Source organism: Lates calcarifer, linkage group LG19, assembly GCF_001640805.2.
Source record: "Lates calcarifer isolate ASB-BC8 linkage group LG19, TLL_Latcal_v3, whole genome shotgun sequence".
Taxonomy (NCBI): domain Eukaryota; kingdom Metazoa; phylum Chordata; class Actinopteri; family Centropomidae; genus Lates; species Lates calcarifer.
Window position 1 is genome coordinate 6591936 of NC_066851.1, and position 14418 is coordinate 6606353.

The 14418-nt window shown below is 39.1% G+C and overlaps 2 protein-coding genes across 2 annotated transcripts; both read left to right on the forward strand.

The window, feature by feature from the left end:
• Positions 1 to 694: 694 nt before the first annotated feature.
• On the forward strand, positions 695 to 7939 carry LOC108897929 (alcohol dehydrogenase 1). The gene is made up of 9 exons (XM_018697733.2): positions 695 to 829; positions 3661 to 3762; positions 4687 to 4828; positions 5046 to 5133; positions 5742 to 5961; positions 6193 to 6453; positions 6561 to 6693; positions 7456 to 7594; positions 7685 to 7939. The coding sequence occupies exons 1-9, from the start codon at positions 812 to 814 to the stop codon at positions 7716 to 7718; spliced, it is 1137 nt and encodes a 378-aa protein (XP_018553249.1). The 5' UTR covers positions 695 to 811; the 3' UTR covers positions 7719 to 7939.
• Positions 7940 to 9014: 1075 nt separating this feature from the next.
• Positions 9015 to 13529, forward strand: LOC108897930 (alcohol dehydrogenase 1). The gene is made up of 9 exons (XM_018697734.2): positions 9015 to 9121; positions 10136 to 10237; positions 10603 to 10744; positions 11390 to 11477; positions 11746 to 11962; positions 12203 to 12463; positions 12718 to 12850; positions 12993 to 13131; positions 13243 to 13529. The coding sequence occupies exons 1-9, from the start codon at positions 9104 to 9106 to the stop codon at positions 13274 to 13276; spliced, it is 1134 nt and encodes a 377-aa protein (XP_018553250.1). The 5' UTR covers positions 9015 to 9103; the 3' UTR covers positions 13277 to 13529.
• Positions 13530 to 14418: the final 889 nt, after the last annotated feature.

Consider the following 14418-nt stretch of genomic DNA (forward strand, 5'->3'; position numbering starts at 1 on the left):
TAGGTCACTATTGTGGGTATTAAGTTAGTTGGCTAGACATGCTAATGATTGCAGCTTATGTTAGCAGGTAAACACACTGTTTAACCCATTACTTAAACTTATGCCATGTCTTTTTGAATTTAAAATTGATTGATTTAATGCCTGCGTCACCCACAACACATTGCTTCTGTCTCTTGATATTTTCACATTTGTAATTAAAAGTGGATCCTGTGCTTTGGTTGGTGAGATTTTGGTTTACTGTTTCCGTTGTTAACTAAATTGGCAAAGAATTGATTGATTTAATGATCGTGAGTCACATTCATCTTCACCAAGCAGTGTTGAAGCCCACTGTTTTAGTATGACTGTGAGAGGAGTCTCTAAGACAAGAAGTGATGCCAAAACCAACATTTTTCTAAAATGAAAAGTTGTCAGAGTTTATTTAAAATCTAATGTGTCTGAGGGGTGATTTTGAAAACTATTGTTTTATCAAGACAATATTTCATCTAAAAAAAGTTGATATCCATGATTGTTACTGTTATCATCTGTGGTGGTTGCTGCTTGCTTTTGCCAGCTCATCTCCATAGACCCCACATCTGGTGTCCAGATTTGAGTATGGGGAATTGCTAACATTTTTTTTTCTTTTAGTTGTTGATAACCAATGACAAAGCACAATCAAAAACAAAGTCCCAGCCCACCTGAATACTTGCGTAACTGCTTTTTTTCTTGCAGCAGTATTTAAACCTCAAGTCCAAGTTCTTTCCTTCTCTCTCTCTCTGGTCCTGTAGCTCTCTTTCTGCTTCCTCAACTCCAGACATTCATCTTTGCTGCAAAAATGGCCACAGCTGGTAAGGTAGGTACATAAGACAATATAGGAACTCATACCTGCAACTGTAATGTTTTAATAAGTTTTTCACAGCACTGTATAAGTATATTCAGGTAGGTAATAAAACAAACATCAGAAAACAATGTAACAAACTTCACATTAGCATATATTACTTGAATATTATGAGATTTTTAAGTGATCATCAAATGTTCCCAAATTTGAGTGCATTTCATATTAGAGCATAGATAGGTTTAATATACCAAGTTTACACCTAATAATGTCAGCATGTGTTTCACTGCTATAGTGCCAGTTTTAATGTAATTCTTTTTGCACATGGGTGACTCACTTCACTAAATTCAACTTAGAATTATTATATCCAGTACCATAAAAATGTATAATAGCAAAATAAAATTGGGATCTCTGTTTTCTCTGTCCCCTCTGCCTCAGTGAAATGTTACATGTCCTGTTTTGACTTGGCACACAGTTTTTGCGCAACTGTGGATATTGGCAAAGCTGACTGGAGTAGTTGGCTGAAAAAGCACAGTGATGGGAGCCCAAGAATTCATTAAACTACCACAATGTAATACAAAAATAAAAAAATGACCAAAAATATTTCAAGGCATTCATCAAGTATTGTAGCCACTGATTTACTCAGTGGTTTACTCAATGATACTAAATTTGTCCATTCTACATTCATTTATACCTTTTTAATAAAATCCATGTTTGCCAAATAACTTGAGTGGACTTTAAACTCTTGCTTTCAATGTTTGCTTGCTGTATCACAGACATTTAAATAATTGTACTCTACTGTAATAACATGTAATTTTAAAATGCATGGTGGCATATAAGTCAGTTTGACACCTTTAGCTGACTACTTTCTTTGAAATCATAGGATAGTAACATTTTATCTACTACACATACAGTCATGAAAAAATTAGGACACCCTACGAAAGCCTGTATGTTTTTTTTTTTAAAACATATTAGGAAATTGGATATTTAATATAAATCTAAAAAATACTGAGATATTCAACTAATATAACTAAACAATTAAAACTGAAGAAAAGACTTTTGAAAACTTTCTTTAAAATGTGATTTTAAAAAATGCAAATTTCTGGTGAGGAATAAATTAGGACATCCCCACATTTATTCCTAGTTAAAATGGCTAAAATCACACACAGGTCAACATTGTTACTCAGCATTGTTTAAGGGGGCTTGCCCTATTTAAACCTCAGACATTTAGTTTGGTGTGCTCCTGACTGTTGAAGTGAGAGCTTTTACAGTGAGAGAGCTACTGCTCAACGGGCAAGAGGTGGGGTACACCCTGTACAGAGTCCAGTCCATTGCACGACCAACACATATAGACAAACAACCATTCACACTCACATTCACACCTATTTAGAGTTATCTGTTAACCTAAGCTGCTCAAACTGTGGGAGGAAGAAAGAGAGAACCCATGCAGACACAGGGAGAACATCCAAACTCCACACAGGAAAGGAACCCAGAACCTTCTTGCTGTGAGCGACAGTGCTAACCACTGCACCACCGTGCTGCCCATCACTCATTCCACTGTCTGGAAAATAGTCTACAAGTGGAGGACATTCAAAACAACTGCCAACATGCCCAGGTCTGGCTGTCCAGGCAAGTTCACCCCAAGAGCGGACCACAAGATGCCAAAAGTAGTTACCAAAACCCCTAAAATGTCATCACAGGACCTATAGTCAGGCTCTTGCTACTGTTGATGTGAAAGTGCACGCCTCTACAATCAGAAAGAGACTATACAAGTTTAACTTTCATGGGATGTGTACAAGGAGGAAACCTCTGCTCTCTAAAAATAACATGAAGGCCAGACTGAAGTTTGCCAGAGAGAACATAGACAAAGAGCAGGACTTCTGGAATAATGTTCTTTAGACAGATGAGTCGAAAATTTAATTATTTGGACACCAGACAGAGGACATGTTTGGCGTAAACCAAATCCAGCATTCCAGGAAAAGAACCTCATACCAGCTGTGAAGCATGGGGGTGTGGGTCTTGTCATGTCACGGTTTGGGGATGCTTTGCTGCAGCAGAACCTGGCCAGCTCACCATCATCGAATCCACCATGAATTCTACTGTGTATCAGAGGGTGCTTGAGGAAAATGTGAGACCATCTGTAAAAACATTAAAGCTGAAGCGGAACTGGACCCTGCAACATGACAATGACCCAAAACATACCAGTAAATCCACCAAGGACTGGCTGAAAACTAAGAAATGGAGAGTCCTGGAATGGCTGGATCTTAATCCCATTGAGATGCTGTGGGGTCACTTAAAATGGGCTGTACATGCAAGAAACCCCTCAAACATCTAACACCTGAAAGAATTCTGCGTTGAGGAGTGGGGAAAATTTCCTTGGACTGATGTCAGAGACTGGTAGATGGTTACAAGAAGTGTCTCACTGAAGTTATTTCAGCCAAAGGGGGTAACACCAGCTATTAGGGGGTAGGGTGTCCTAACTTTTTCCTCTGTTAGAATACACATTTTTACTGATATCTTTTGCTTAATGAGAAAACTAGATACATTTTTGGTGTTTACCTGCAATTAAATCACATTTTTTCAGAGATAAATACAGACAAGATTCAACATTGATATGTGAACATTTCTTAATAAAGAACTGAATATTTAATGGGGTGTCCTAATTTTTTCATAACTGTACATGAAATTTCTCATCTTGTGCCAGGTTGGTGTAGATATTTGTAGGGTTTTAGGAATATGCCATGTAACACCTTTCCAGAAACCCATCCTAGTGTAGTTTTACTCCAGGGCAGCACTCAATAATGTGAGATTTTGTGCCGGGCATTTCATGTGATGTCACTACCCACTAGGTTATCAAATGCAAGGCAGCAGTGGCCTGGGAGCCCAACAAGCCTTTGGTGATTGAGGAAATAGAGGTGGCCCCACCCCAGGCCAATGAAGTCCGCATCAAGGTGAGAGATGTCCACAATCAAGACACACATGTACATACACACAAATGTCTTACTGCACTTGTAAGTATGGGTTAGTAAATAAATGTAGTTTGTGGTAGGGGGCAGTCTACTGCAGATTTTAAGGACTTTGCTAAACAGAAATCCTATGTAGTCTCATGATCAGACTATCTGAATGTGCAGTGGTTCTTCATTGGTTTCATACCTTGCCCAAGTGCAACACTGAAAATTCATAAGAGATGTATCTGATATTAAATCCTATATCTCAATATATTGTGAGAGGATTTCTAGTACTGCCAGACTCACTGAGAATGAACACTTAACTCTGCAACTCTTTAGCTTCATTTAGGTAATTCTTTTGATTTTCTCTGGGGTTTGGGCCAAACCACAGCTAACATGTTATCACTCCTGAATATCCGGTATCTGCAATTTGAAATACTAGAGGTGGCAGAATATAATTTTTTAATATTAACAGTGAGTCCTCAGAGTTAGAGAAAAGCAGACTTTGTGTTTTGATTTTTTTTCATTGGAAATATAAAGTATCTCAGATCTCATCAGCTGTAGCTAGTTAGCTAGCAAGGGTAATGTTAGCTATATGAGATAGTCAAAACAATTACTCAGGGTAACTTTGTAATGTTTCCATCTTGCTTATAAACAAGAACCCTGTACAAGGTTGTTAAATATGTAGTTGATGGCTGCATATTGTATATAATGGGTGCATCTTACATTAGAGCACATTATTACCATTCCTTACACTTTTATGCTTGTTAGTTTTGGAAAGACTAAGACACCACCCACAACACTCTTGCTGTCCAGGGAAATTGTTTAGTGAACTGTCTATTGGAAATGCAGCTATAAAGAACACAGAATACCCAACTGTTCAAATAAAACAAGCATCAAAAATGTATTTATGTTATTGTTGTGCAGATTGTGGCAACTGGGGTGTGCCACACGGACCTTTACCACCTGTTTGAGGGCATGCATAAAGATGGCTTCCCAGCAGTCCTTGGCCACGAGGGAGCTGGCATTGTAGAGAGTGTTGGGCCTGGAGTCACTGAATTTCAGCCAGGTCAGTTAAAGCTTACAACTTCAGTTTTCATTTGTTTGCTTGCTCATGTGTCTTTCCCTGTAAGACTTAGTGGTAGCAATGGCTAGACCAAAACATTCAGTCTCGCCATTCAGTGCTACTCAGTCCAGCTTAAGGAAACAAACCTTTTCACTTTTTTGTTATTTTGTAAATTGGCCTAAAATTAATTTGACATAACAACATTTTTTTTAATTTTCAGGAGACAAGGTGATTCCTCTGTTCATCTCCCAGTGCAAACAATGTCGTTTCTGCAAGAGTCCTAAGACCAACCAGTGTGAAAAAGGATGGTGAGCTCAATTCTTTCTTCTCATCTCTAAATGTCATTCACCTAGGACATGTTTATCATGTTATAGACCCATTTGGTAGTACAATAACATTTCATGCATTATCTATGTCATAGTGCTGCTCACTATTATAAACAATGTGGGTGTAAGAGAAAGAAAAACTGTCCAACGCGTTCTGGGTTGTACTCATACATTACGTGAACACAGATCAATTATGTGATCCCCACAAACTCTCTCTGCTCCCCCTGCATGTCTCTGCACGTTCCGTTCTTTAACTCAGTCCCATGAGCTCCCACCTGCTTAAGCAGTGCCTGCCAGCTAGGATAGCTGATACCAACATAATAACTAAACCTTAGTATATACAAACACTAAGCATGTGCAAACAACAAGTTGGATAGCAATTTTTAAATGTTTAAAAATGTTCTAAACTTAGATTATGCAATTATATTGACATAACACAATTTAACCTGTGTTTAGGCAATCACATTATCTAACTCATATTTTAGTTTGGCATATTTCTCAGGTTAACATATATTTGTTGCTCCCCCTAACAGAAGTATCACGCAAATGCCTCAGGTTGTATTTTCATTTTAATGAATTCTCTTATTCAGGGCTGCTGATCGACATGATGTGATGGCATCAGCAGAATCCAGGTTTACTTGTAAGGGGAAGAAGGTGTTGCAGTTTATGGGAACCAGCACCTTCTCACAGTACACTGTGATGAACCAGATGGCTGTGGCAAAGGTCGACCCTGCTGCGCCTCTTGACAAAGTCTGTCTTCTTGGATGTGGTGTCTGCACAGGATTTGGAGCAGCAGTTAATACTGCTAAGGTGTGTGTGTTACTTTTGGGGATAGTCCAGCAGGTAGTGTTGAAGACTAATACCTGCTGTAATGAATTCCTTCCATGTCACTCTGAAATAATTTATTGGCTCAGACATCTGAAATGAAATATACTGTATGTGGCTCTATAGTAGTCAGGGAGAACTGAAGTTTATTATTGAAGGGGTCATCAAAAAGTCCAGCCTAAAGTGCCATGTTTACAAGAGTTTTCGCCACTTTAGGTGGAACCAGGCTCCACATGTGCTGTGTTTGGCCTGGGAGCTGTGGGTCTGGCTGCAGTCATGGGCTGCAAGGCTGCAGGAGCCAAGAGGATTATCGCGGTTGACATCAATCCAGAGAAGTTTGAGAAGGCTAAGGTGTTCGGCGCAACTGAATTTGTGAACCCCAAGGATCACAATAAACCCATCAGCCAAGTGCTGGCTGAGATGACAGATGGAGGAGTGGACTACTCCCTGGAGTGTGTTGGGAATGTGGGAGTCATGGTAAGGCAGATAAGAAGTTAACTATTAAAGTTTACATTTTCTCCTCTCTGGGGATTTGAACCCCTGTGGTTTCAAGCCCGTTGACTTCATGCTGTTGCTCCATCTAGCGCAGTGCCTTGGAGTCTTGTGTGAAAGGCTGGGGTGTCAGTGTGCTGGTTGGCTGGACAGACATGTATGACTTTGCTGCTCGACCCATTCAGCTCATTGCCGGACGTACATGGAAGGGCTCCCTGTTTGGAGGTGAGATGCAGCATGTCATCCTGACTAATTAAAAACACTACAGTAACTGTCACAGTCACAGGTTGTTACCTGCTATTTTTGATTGATGAAGAGCAGGCACCAGAGGAGAGAGTGCTTGAGAGGAGATGTGGATGAAAAAGACTTTTTGTTGAGACAGTGAGGAACAATGAATGATAACCCTCATGCCTGTAGTATTTTTTATTAATCTCAGTCTTTTGTTGAGTTAACAACACTGCAGGGAGAAAAGAAGCAGCAACAGAAAATGAGTTGAGCTCATCCAGGATTCAGTTGAGATCAGCATTCCTTTCTTGCTGATTGATAACCATTTCACAAGTCATTTCTTGTAGCCTTTGCATTTTTAATTGTTGCTGTGTAGTAGCTGCTTAGTGTTAATGTTACTGGTAGTACACATGCAGTGACATATACAGTAGATGGGAATCTCATCTGGGATATGGACTAGTCCTGATGGATAAGCTTTTGCTTGTGTGGGGTTTTGTTTTATAAGATAATACAGTTATTTGCTTTAATTTCAGATTAGCATTTCAGAATTGGGAGGGTTTTGAGTTTTGAAAGCTCCACAAATTTAATGATAATTGTGGAGCAAACCTAAAATTATTTTATGAGTACTTCCTGTGCCGTGACAGCAACCAAAAGGCAGTAGGTTTGGTCTCTGCAATCAATTAACTTGTGTTATTAAGATAAGACTTTTTTTTACTTTACTTTTTACTTACTCTTATTTTACTGTGTGTGTGTGTGTGTCAGGATTCAAGAGCAAGGATGGTGTTCCTGAGATGGTTAAAGCCTACCTGGACAAGAAGGTGAAGTTGGATGAGTTCATCACTCACAAAATGACTTTGGGTGAGGTCAATGACGCCATTGAACTGATGAAGCACGGCGAATGGTATGTTCATACTTTCTCTACTATTGATGATTACTGACTAGCCACACAGATGAAGAATTAACAAGTGTCTGTTTTGCTTTTGATCCACAGTATCCGGACGGTCCTGAGTGTTTCTCCACAATGAGACCACTATGTTGCATGTTGCATGTGTTGTAATGAATCTCAATGCAATATTCATACACACAATGCACATGATAAAGAGATCTGCACAGTATACATATGTGCCTGATCTTGAACAATCAACACTTTTCAGAGGATTGTCTGCAGAATCATCTGCAGTGTTCATGGAAGCATGAGCTAAACATGTCAAAGTGCTTATGAAGCAAAATAAATGATCTAAACAGATGGGGTCTGTGAATTCCTTGTTTGTGTTGTGGTTTTGTTGTGTTGTATGACATGTTCTACATTTAACTGTCTGCAGAACTGCCTGTACCATGATGTCACTCAACTCTGAATAGGATTGTGTTTTGTGTGACAAAACCTGTGTAGTTATATCACCATTTGCTTAACTTGCAGCATGAAAATGACTCTGCTAGGATGGGATACAGGATTTGTTCCCCACAAGTGCCTCTGCACGTTACAATGCTTCCTTAGTGAATTCATTGTAAGAGAAACAACATTTCATTACACACCAGGCATTTTGATTAACATGACAGTAAACCCTTTGCAACAACACCTTTCCCTAAAGGTAATGGAAACCTATTTTCTCAATCATTCTTTACTGTAATTCATTTATGTTTTTCATGAATTCACTGTTCACTGTTAGTTAGAACAATTCAGGTTATTTCACAGAGAGGTTTGTATTTGTGTTCTGTGTGCGCTCTTCTCGCTGGCTTGAAGCATGCAGGACTAAGTTGGAAGAAGATGCTGTCACATATTTCAGAGCACCAATTGGAAATCATCAATATTTGATACATATACACCACTGAGGCAGTGAAGAAGGCCCAGCAAAGACTGCCCCTCCTCAGGACACTGAGGAAAAACCACATCTCTGCCAGTTTGCTGAAGACTTTTTATCACTGCTCAATAGAGAGCTTGCTGACCTACTCCATCCTGGCACATAAATAAGAATTGACTTTACATAAACAGTTAAAAGACAATGAAAATGACAATGAACAAAAAAATGAAAGTTGCATTTGGTTCAATATTTTATTTGTTAGAGGTAGAAATGCAGAAGAGACTATGAAAAATACCTGGGTTAAGGTTTACACATGCTCGTACACAGATTTTATTACCCCTAGACAGAGCCAGGCTAGTTGTTTCCCTCAGTTTCTTGTCTCTATGCTAAGTAAAGCAGCAGCCACATATTTACATAAGCATAATAGTGTTATCAGTCTTCTACTGTTCTGGGTCACTGTCACCACTCTCATAGTGCTGTTTTAAAGTATAGAAAGTCCCACCCATTTGAATGTATTCCAGACTATTTCACAGTCTTCTCATTCCTGTCCTGCAGCTGCAGTCCTCTCTCTACTCCTCTCCTACTTGTCTTGTCTTAACTTTGCAGCAAAAATGGACACAGCTGGAAAGGTAAGTATAATCCACCACATCAACAATTTATACTATGTGATGTTTCTGTAATTTGGATATTGCTGCTGTACATGTTTGATACACCTGTATATTTATGCACACACACATTAAAATTGAGTACGCTTTACAAAATAACCAAAGAAAACATCAAAAAGCAATGTAATAATACAATATATAACTATACTGTGAGTGTGTCACTGCCACCATGTGCAGTATCAGACTTTGTACACATCTATATACAGATATGCAGGCTTCAGCTGTAGCTTAGCCTCAATACCTGGTCTTTCTGTTTGTTTATTCTTTCTGTCTCTCACTCTATCCCTATATCCCCCCACCCGCCAACCCCTCTAGAAACATATATCATGTTCTGTTGAACTTTGTACACAATTATAAACAACTTATATAACTACTGATATTGGCACTTAAGGTGGCTGACTGAGGCCAAATGAAAATCATGTTTGTCAAATAAATTGAGTGGAATTCTTCTGAGTAACAGCTGTATCAGAGACACTGAAACCAGTCAGCATGTGATCAATTTTAAAGACAATGTGAAATCCATCTGTTTTCTTTATATAATGAGCCTGTGGTGAATGCTTGCTTTGAACTGTAGCACAAATAATTGCATCATTACGCTCTGGTTCTTGCTAATGTAACATTTTACCTTCTACAGTAAAAGTGAAAAGCTGACAACATATTGCTTTATCTATTTCCTTGTGAGATGTGTGAGATGCAGGAGCATTTAGTATATATTGGGGCGACTGTGGCTCGGGAGGAAAAGCAGTGTAGTATCTTTCTGCCTTTGTGGCACCCACAAAAGATATTTGAATTCTATTGACCTGTGCCAAGTTCATGTAAAGGCACTTTAGATTGCAAATGCCACTTATAATGCTTCAGGAAGGAGTTGTGGAACTGTGGCACTTGTTTGATAGGCCACCCTAATAAAATTTTAATAGCAGAAGCCTCAGGTGATAGGTCATGCTGAGTAATTTCATGTGGTGTCACTGCCCTCTATAGGTCATCAAATGCAAGGCAGCAGTGGCCTGGGAGCCCAACAAGCCTTTGGTGATTGAGAAGATAGAGGTAGCCCCGCCCCAGGCCAATGAAGTCCGCATCAAGGTGAGAGTTCATCTATATATGTTTGTTTTATTGCACTTGTAAGCAGGGTTTAGAGTTTGAACTTTGCACATTTCTCTCACTCTTCTCTGCAGCAGCCTTTGTCATATACCAGTATTTGTGGTAACAGTGGTGTAGTGTTACTTCAAACCCCTGCATAGAGCAGCTCATGAGATCCATTTAGTGAGATCTTATACATTTTACATTAATACAAAATAAATATCTATAAATATAATGTCAATTTAATAAAAAATTATTGTTAGTACTACCAAACCCACTGAGGATGAACACTCATGAGCCCGACTCCTTAATTGAGAGGGTTTTTATTTTTTTTCCATTGTGTTGCTGTCATCTTTACCTTGGTGCAGATTGTGGCGACTGCAGTGTGCCATACGGATCTTTACCATCTTTTGGAGAACATGAACAAAGATGGCTTCCCAACAGTCCTCGGCCATGAGGCAGCTGGCATTGTAGAGAGTGTTGGGCCTGGAGTCACTGACTTTGAGCCAGGTCAATTTTCTGCTGTTTAACATTTTGGAAAATAGACTTATTATTGACTTATTATAGACTACTTATCTTTCCAAAAGTGAGATCAGAGAATTTTAGCAGTTTCATGGTTCTGTGGTCAATATGAAGCTACAGTGATCAATATGGTTGTCACTTTTTGTTTGAAAACATTTATTCAAACATCGGGGAAAAAAAAAAAATCAAACTGTAATGACCAGCTCAAATTTAATTGTTTTTTAGTCCTTAAGTGCATCAGACTAAGGTAGTTTGCCTTGAGGTCCAGCAGATAGTGTCACTGTCAGTTTGACTTATAGTGTGACCTATTGACATATCAGTAAACTAAGAAAGCATTAACAAGCAAAGCTATGCTAATTGGAAGCATCTGAGAAGCAGTATGTGGAATTGTTTTGGGTTCTACAAACTTGATGACAAAAATACCAACAAAGTTAAAGCACACAGAATTATGTTATGTGAGTTTTCAAATTAATTCAAGCAAAGTTGTTAATAGTTAATAGAAATGTAAAAATGGCAGTTTTGGGGATTAGAGGGTGACAGAGGCCTATCTTTTCAATTCAGCATTATTTACATATTTCTAAATGTTTGTGTAAAATTAATTTGACAGTCACCACACAACACTGTTTTTTTCAGGAGATAAGGTGATTCCTCTGTTCCTCTCCCAGTGTAGAGAATGTCGCTTCTGTAAGAGTCCAAAGACCAACCAGTGTGAAAAAGCATGGTGAGCATCTCAAGCATTCAGCTCCTGCCATCCATTTCTCTTCCTTCTCAAGTTTTAGTTTCATTCCTCTTGGATGTTCATATAGTAATAGTCCATTAGGTGCTGGCAATGATACCAAAAAACAAATAGTTAAGATAAAGTATATTTATTTGTTTTATTTTGTTTTTAGGATATTGCAAGTATTTAGTGAACCATCTAGTAGGACAAGAGCAGCACTCCAATTTTGCTTTTCAGGATTTTTTTTACCTATACAAAATATCTCACTCAGGACTGTTCCTCATGATGCGATGGCAGGGCCAGACTCCAGGATTACCTGTAAGGGGAAGAAAGTGCTGCAGTTTGTGGGAACCAGCACCTTCTCTGAGTACACTGTGGTTAGAGAGATCGCTTTGGCTAAGATCGACCCCACTGCCCCTCTGGACAAAGTCTGTCTCCTTGGCTGTGGGGTTTGTACTGGATATGGAGCAGCAGTCAATACAGCTAAGGTATGCATGTTTGACTTCTGGGGAGAATCTAATTAATATTACTGGATTGAAACAGCAGGATGGGACATTTGGTGTTCTGTGCCCATAAATTTTGCATGTTTGTGACTTAAAAGAAATATCTTCTTGATTAAAATTCTGTCCCAGGTTGGAAAGCAGACATAAAACCTTTGATTACTGATTATGAAGGAATAGTAAGACCGACTGAAAGTGCCATGTTGATCAGAGTTTTTGCCACTTTAGGTGGAACCAGGCTCCACATGTGCTGTGTTTGGCCTGGGAGCTATAGGTCTGGCTGCAGTCATGGGCTGCAAAGCTGCAGGAGCCAAGAGGATTATCGCGGTTGACATCAATCCAGAGAAGTTTGAGAAGGCTAAGGTGTTCGGCGCAACTGAATTTGTGAACCCCAATGATCACAATAAACCCATCAGCCAAGTGATAGCTCAGATGACCGATGGAGGAGTGGACTACTCTCTGGAATGTGTTGGGAATGTGGAAGTCATGGTGAGGCAAATTTTATTTGCTCCATCTTAAGAATATAACAATGAGGTGTTACTATAATTATAAAACGATAACCTTTATTCCAATTTAAGTCAACTGAACTCACTTGCTCATTTCCAATAATTGTTGTGAAGAAGAGCTGAGAGTCATTCATTCAGTTACCAACCACACATTCCCACCCTGTGCTAGACTGGTGACCTGAACCCACATCTTTCTGTTACAAGTCCGTTGACTTTTTGCTGATTCTCATCATCTAGCGCAATGCCTTAGAATCTTGTTTACAAGCCTGGGGTGTCAGTGTCATTGTTGGCTGGACAGACTTGAAAGACTTTTCTGCGCGACCCATTCAGCTCATTGCTGGACGCACATGGAAGGGCTCCATGTTTGGAGGTGAGACAAATATGACAATCACCAATGACTAATGAATATTTGGAAATTAAATGGCCTATATTCTGCATTTACTTAGTTAGTTGTATTGTGGATAAGGCTATGTGCTCTTTTTTTGTGATTCTCTGTACATTTTGTAACTCAGGCTTTAAGAGTAGGGATGGTGTGCCTGAGATGGTTAAAGCCTACCTGGACAAGAAGTTGAAGCTGGATGAGTTCATCACTCACAAAATGACTTTGGACCAGGTCAATGATGCCATTGAACTGATGAAGCAAGGCAAATGGTAGAGTTACACTCCTATACTTCCTCCATCATTAATGACTCAATAGCAACACAGATACATTATTAAGAGGTGCAGGTGTGCTCATGTCTTTTTCCTCTTCTTGTTCTGCAGCATCCGGACAGTCCTGAGTGTTTCTCCACAGTAAAACCACTGTGTTGCTTTGAATGACGTCATGAAGTAATTCAGTAATTTACCACAGAATTTCATAATCTAATAATATCTTTGAAAATAATACAATGTACATATTATAGATATTTCACACAATATGTATGCCTGACCTTGGACAATCAACACTATTCAGAGGAATATGTGTGGATTGTGATTACAAAAATGATCTTCAGTGTGTAAGTAAAAAGCTGTCAGAGTGTTTGTGAAGCATAATAAATGGTCTAAACAGATGAGGCCTGTAGCTTTATTGCACTGTACGTTATAAGTACAGTAGTGTCTATAAAACTGTCTGTGTCATGTTACTAAATACTGTATGCCATTGTGTTTATTGTGACAAATGTGTTCTTGTTGGTCGAACAGTTTTAATTCAGATTTACTCAAGCCAGCCTGGTTCTATATTTGCTTAACTTGGCAGGCAGTGGTGTAATTACTCTACTAAGAATTGGATCCAGGTTTTATCACCCACAAGTGCTCCTGCATGTTACTTTACTTTCTTCAAGAGTTCAATATAAAGGAGACTGTAGTTCGGTTAACCACCAGGCACCTTTAATTGTATGACTATAATCACTTATAAACCTTTCCTTAAAGCGCCCCAAAAATATATCCTCTCAATCAGCATCTTACTATGAGTGATGGGGCCATACATGAATATAGTGTTAACACAGTTAGAACAATTCTTGTTATTTCTCATGAGAGATTTTTGTATTTGTGATCTGTGTACCCTGACTACTACAAGGCAGAGCTGCAGTTGCAGTTGAATATCATGTGAATTCTTGAATTGTGGCCCAAAATGTGTTTTTTGCAATCACAGTGACCTTGTCCTTTGACCACCAGAATGTTATCAGTAATCTTTGTGTCCAAGTGAACGTTTGTGCCAGAAGTAATGAAATTCCCTGTGGACATTCCTGATGTATTGCAGACTTGGCTGTCTATGATTCTTGAGATGTGAGCATTTTACTGAAACAGAAGTTATACCATTTATAGCTTCATAATGTGATCCATTTCCAAATGAAATAACATGGGTGGGGTTTAGTTAAAAGAGCTACCAAATGATCTCCGGCCTGGTACCAGTCCGTGGCCTGGTGGTTGGGAACCACTGTCTTAGCAAATACAGCACAA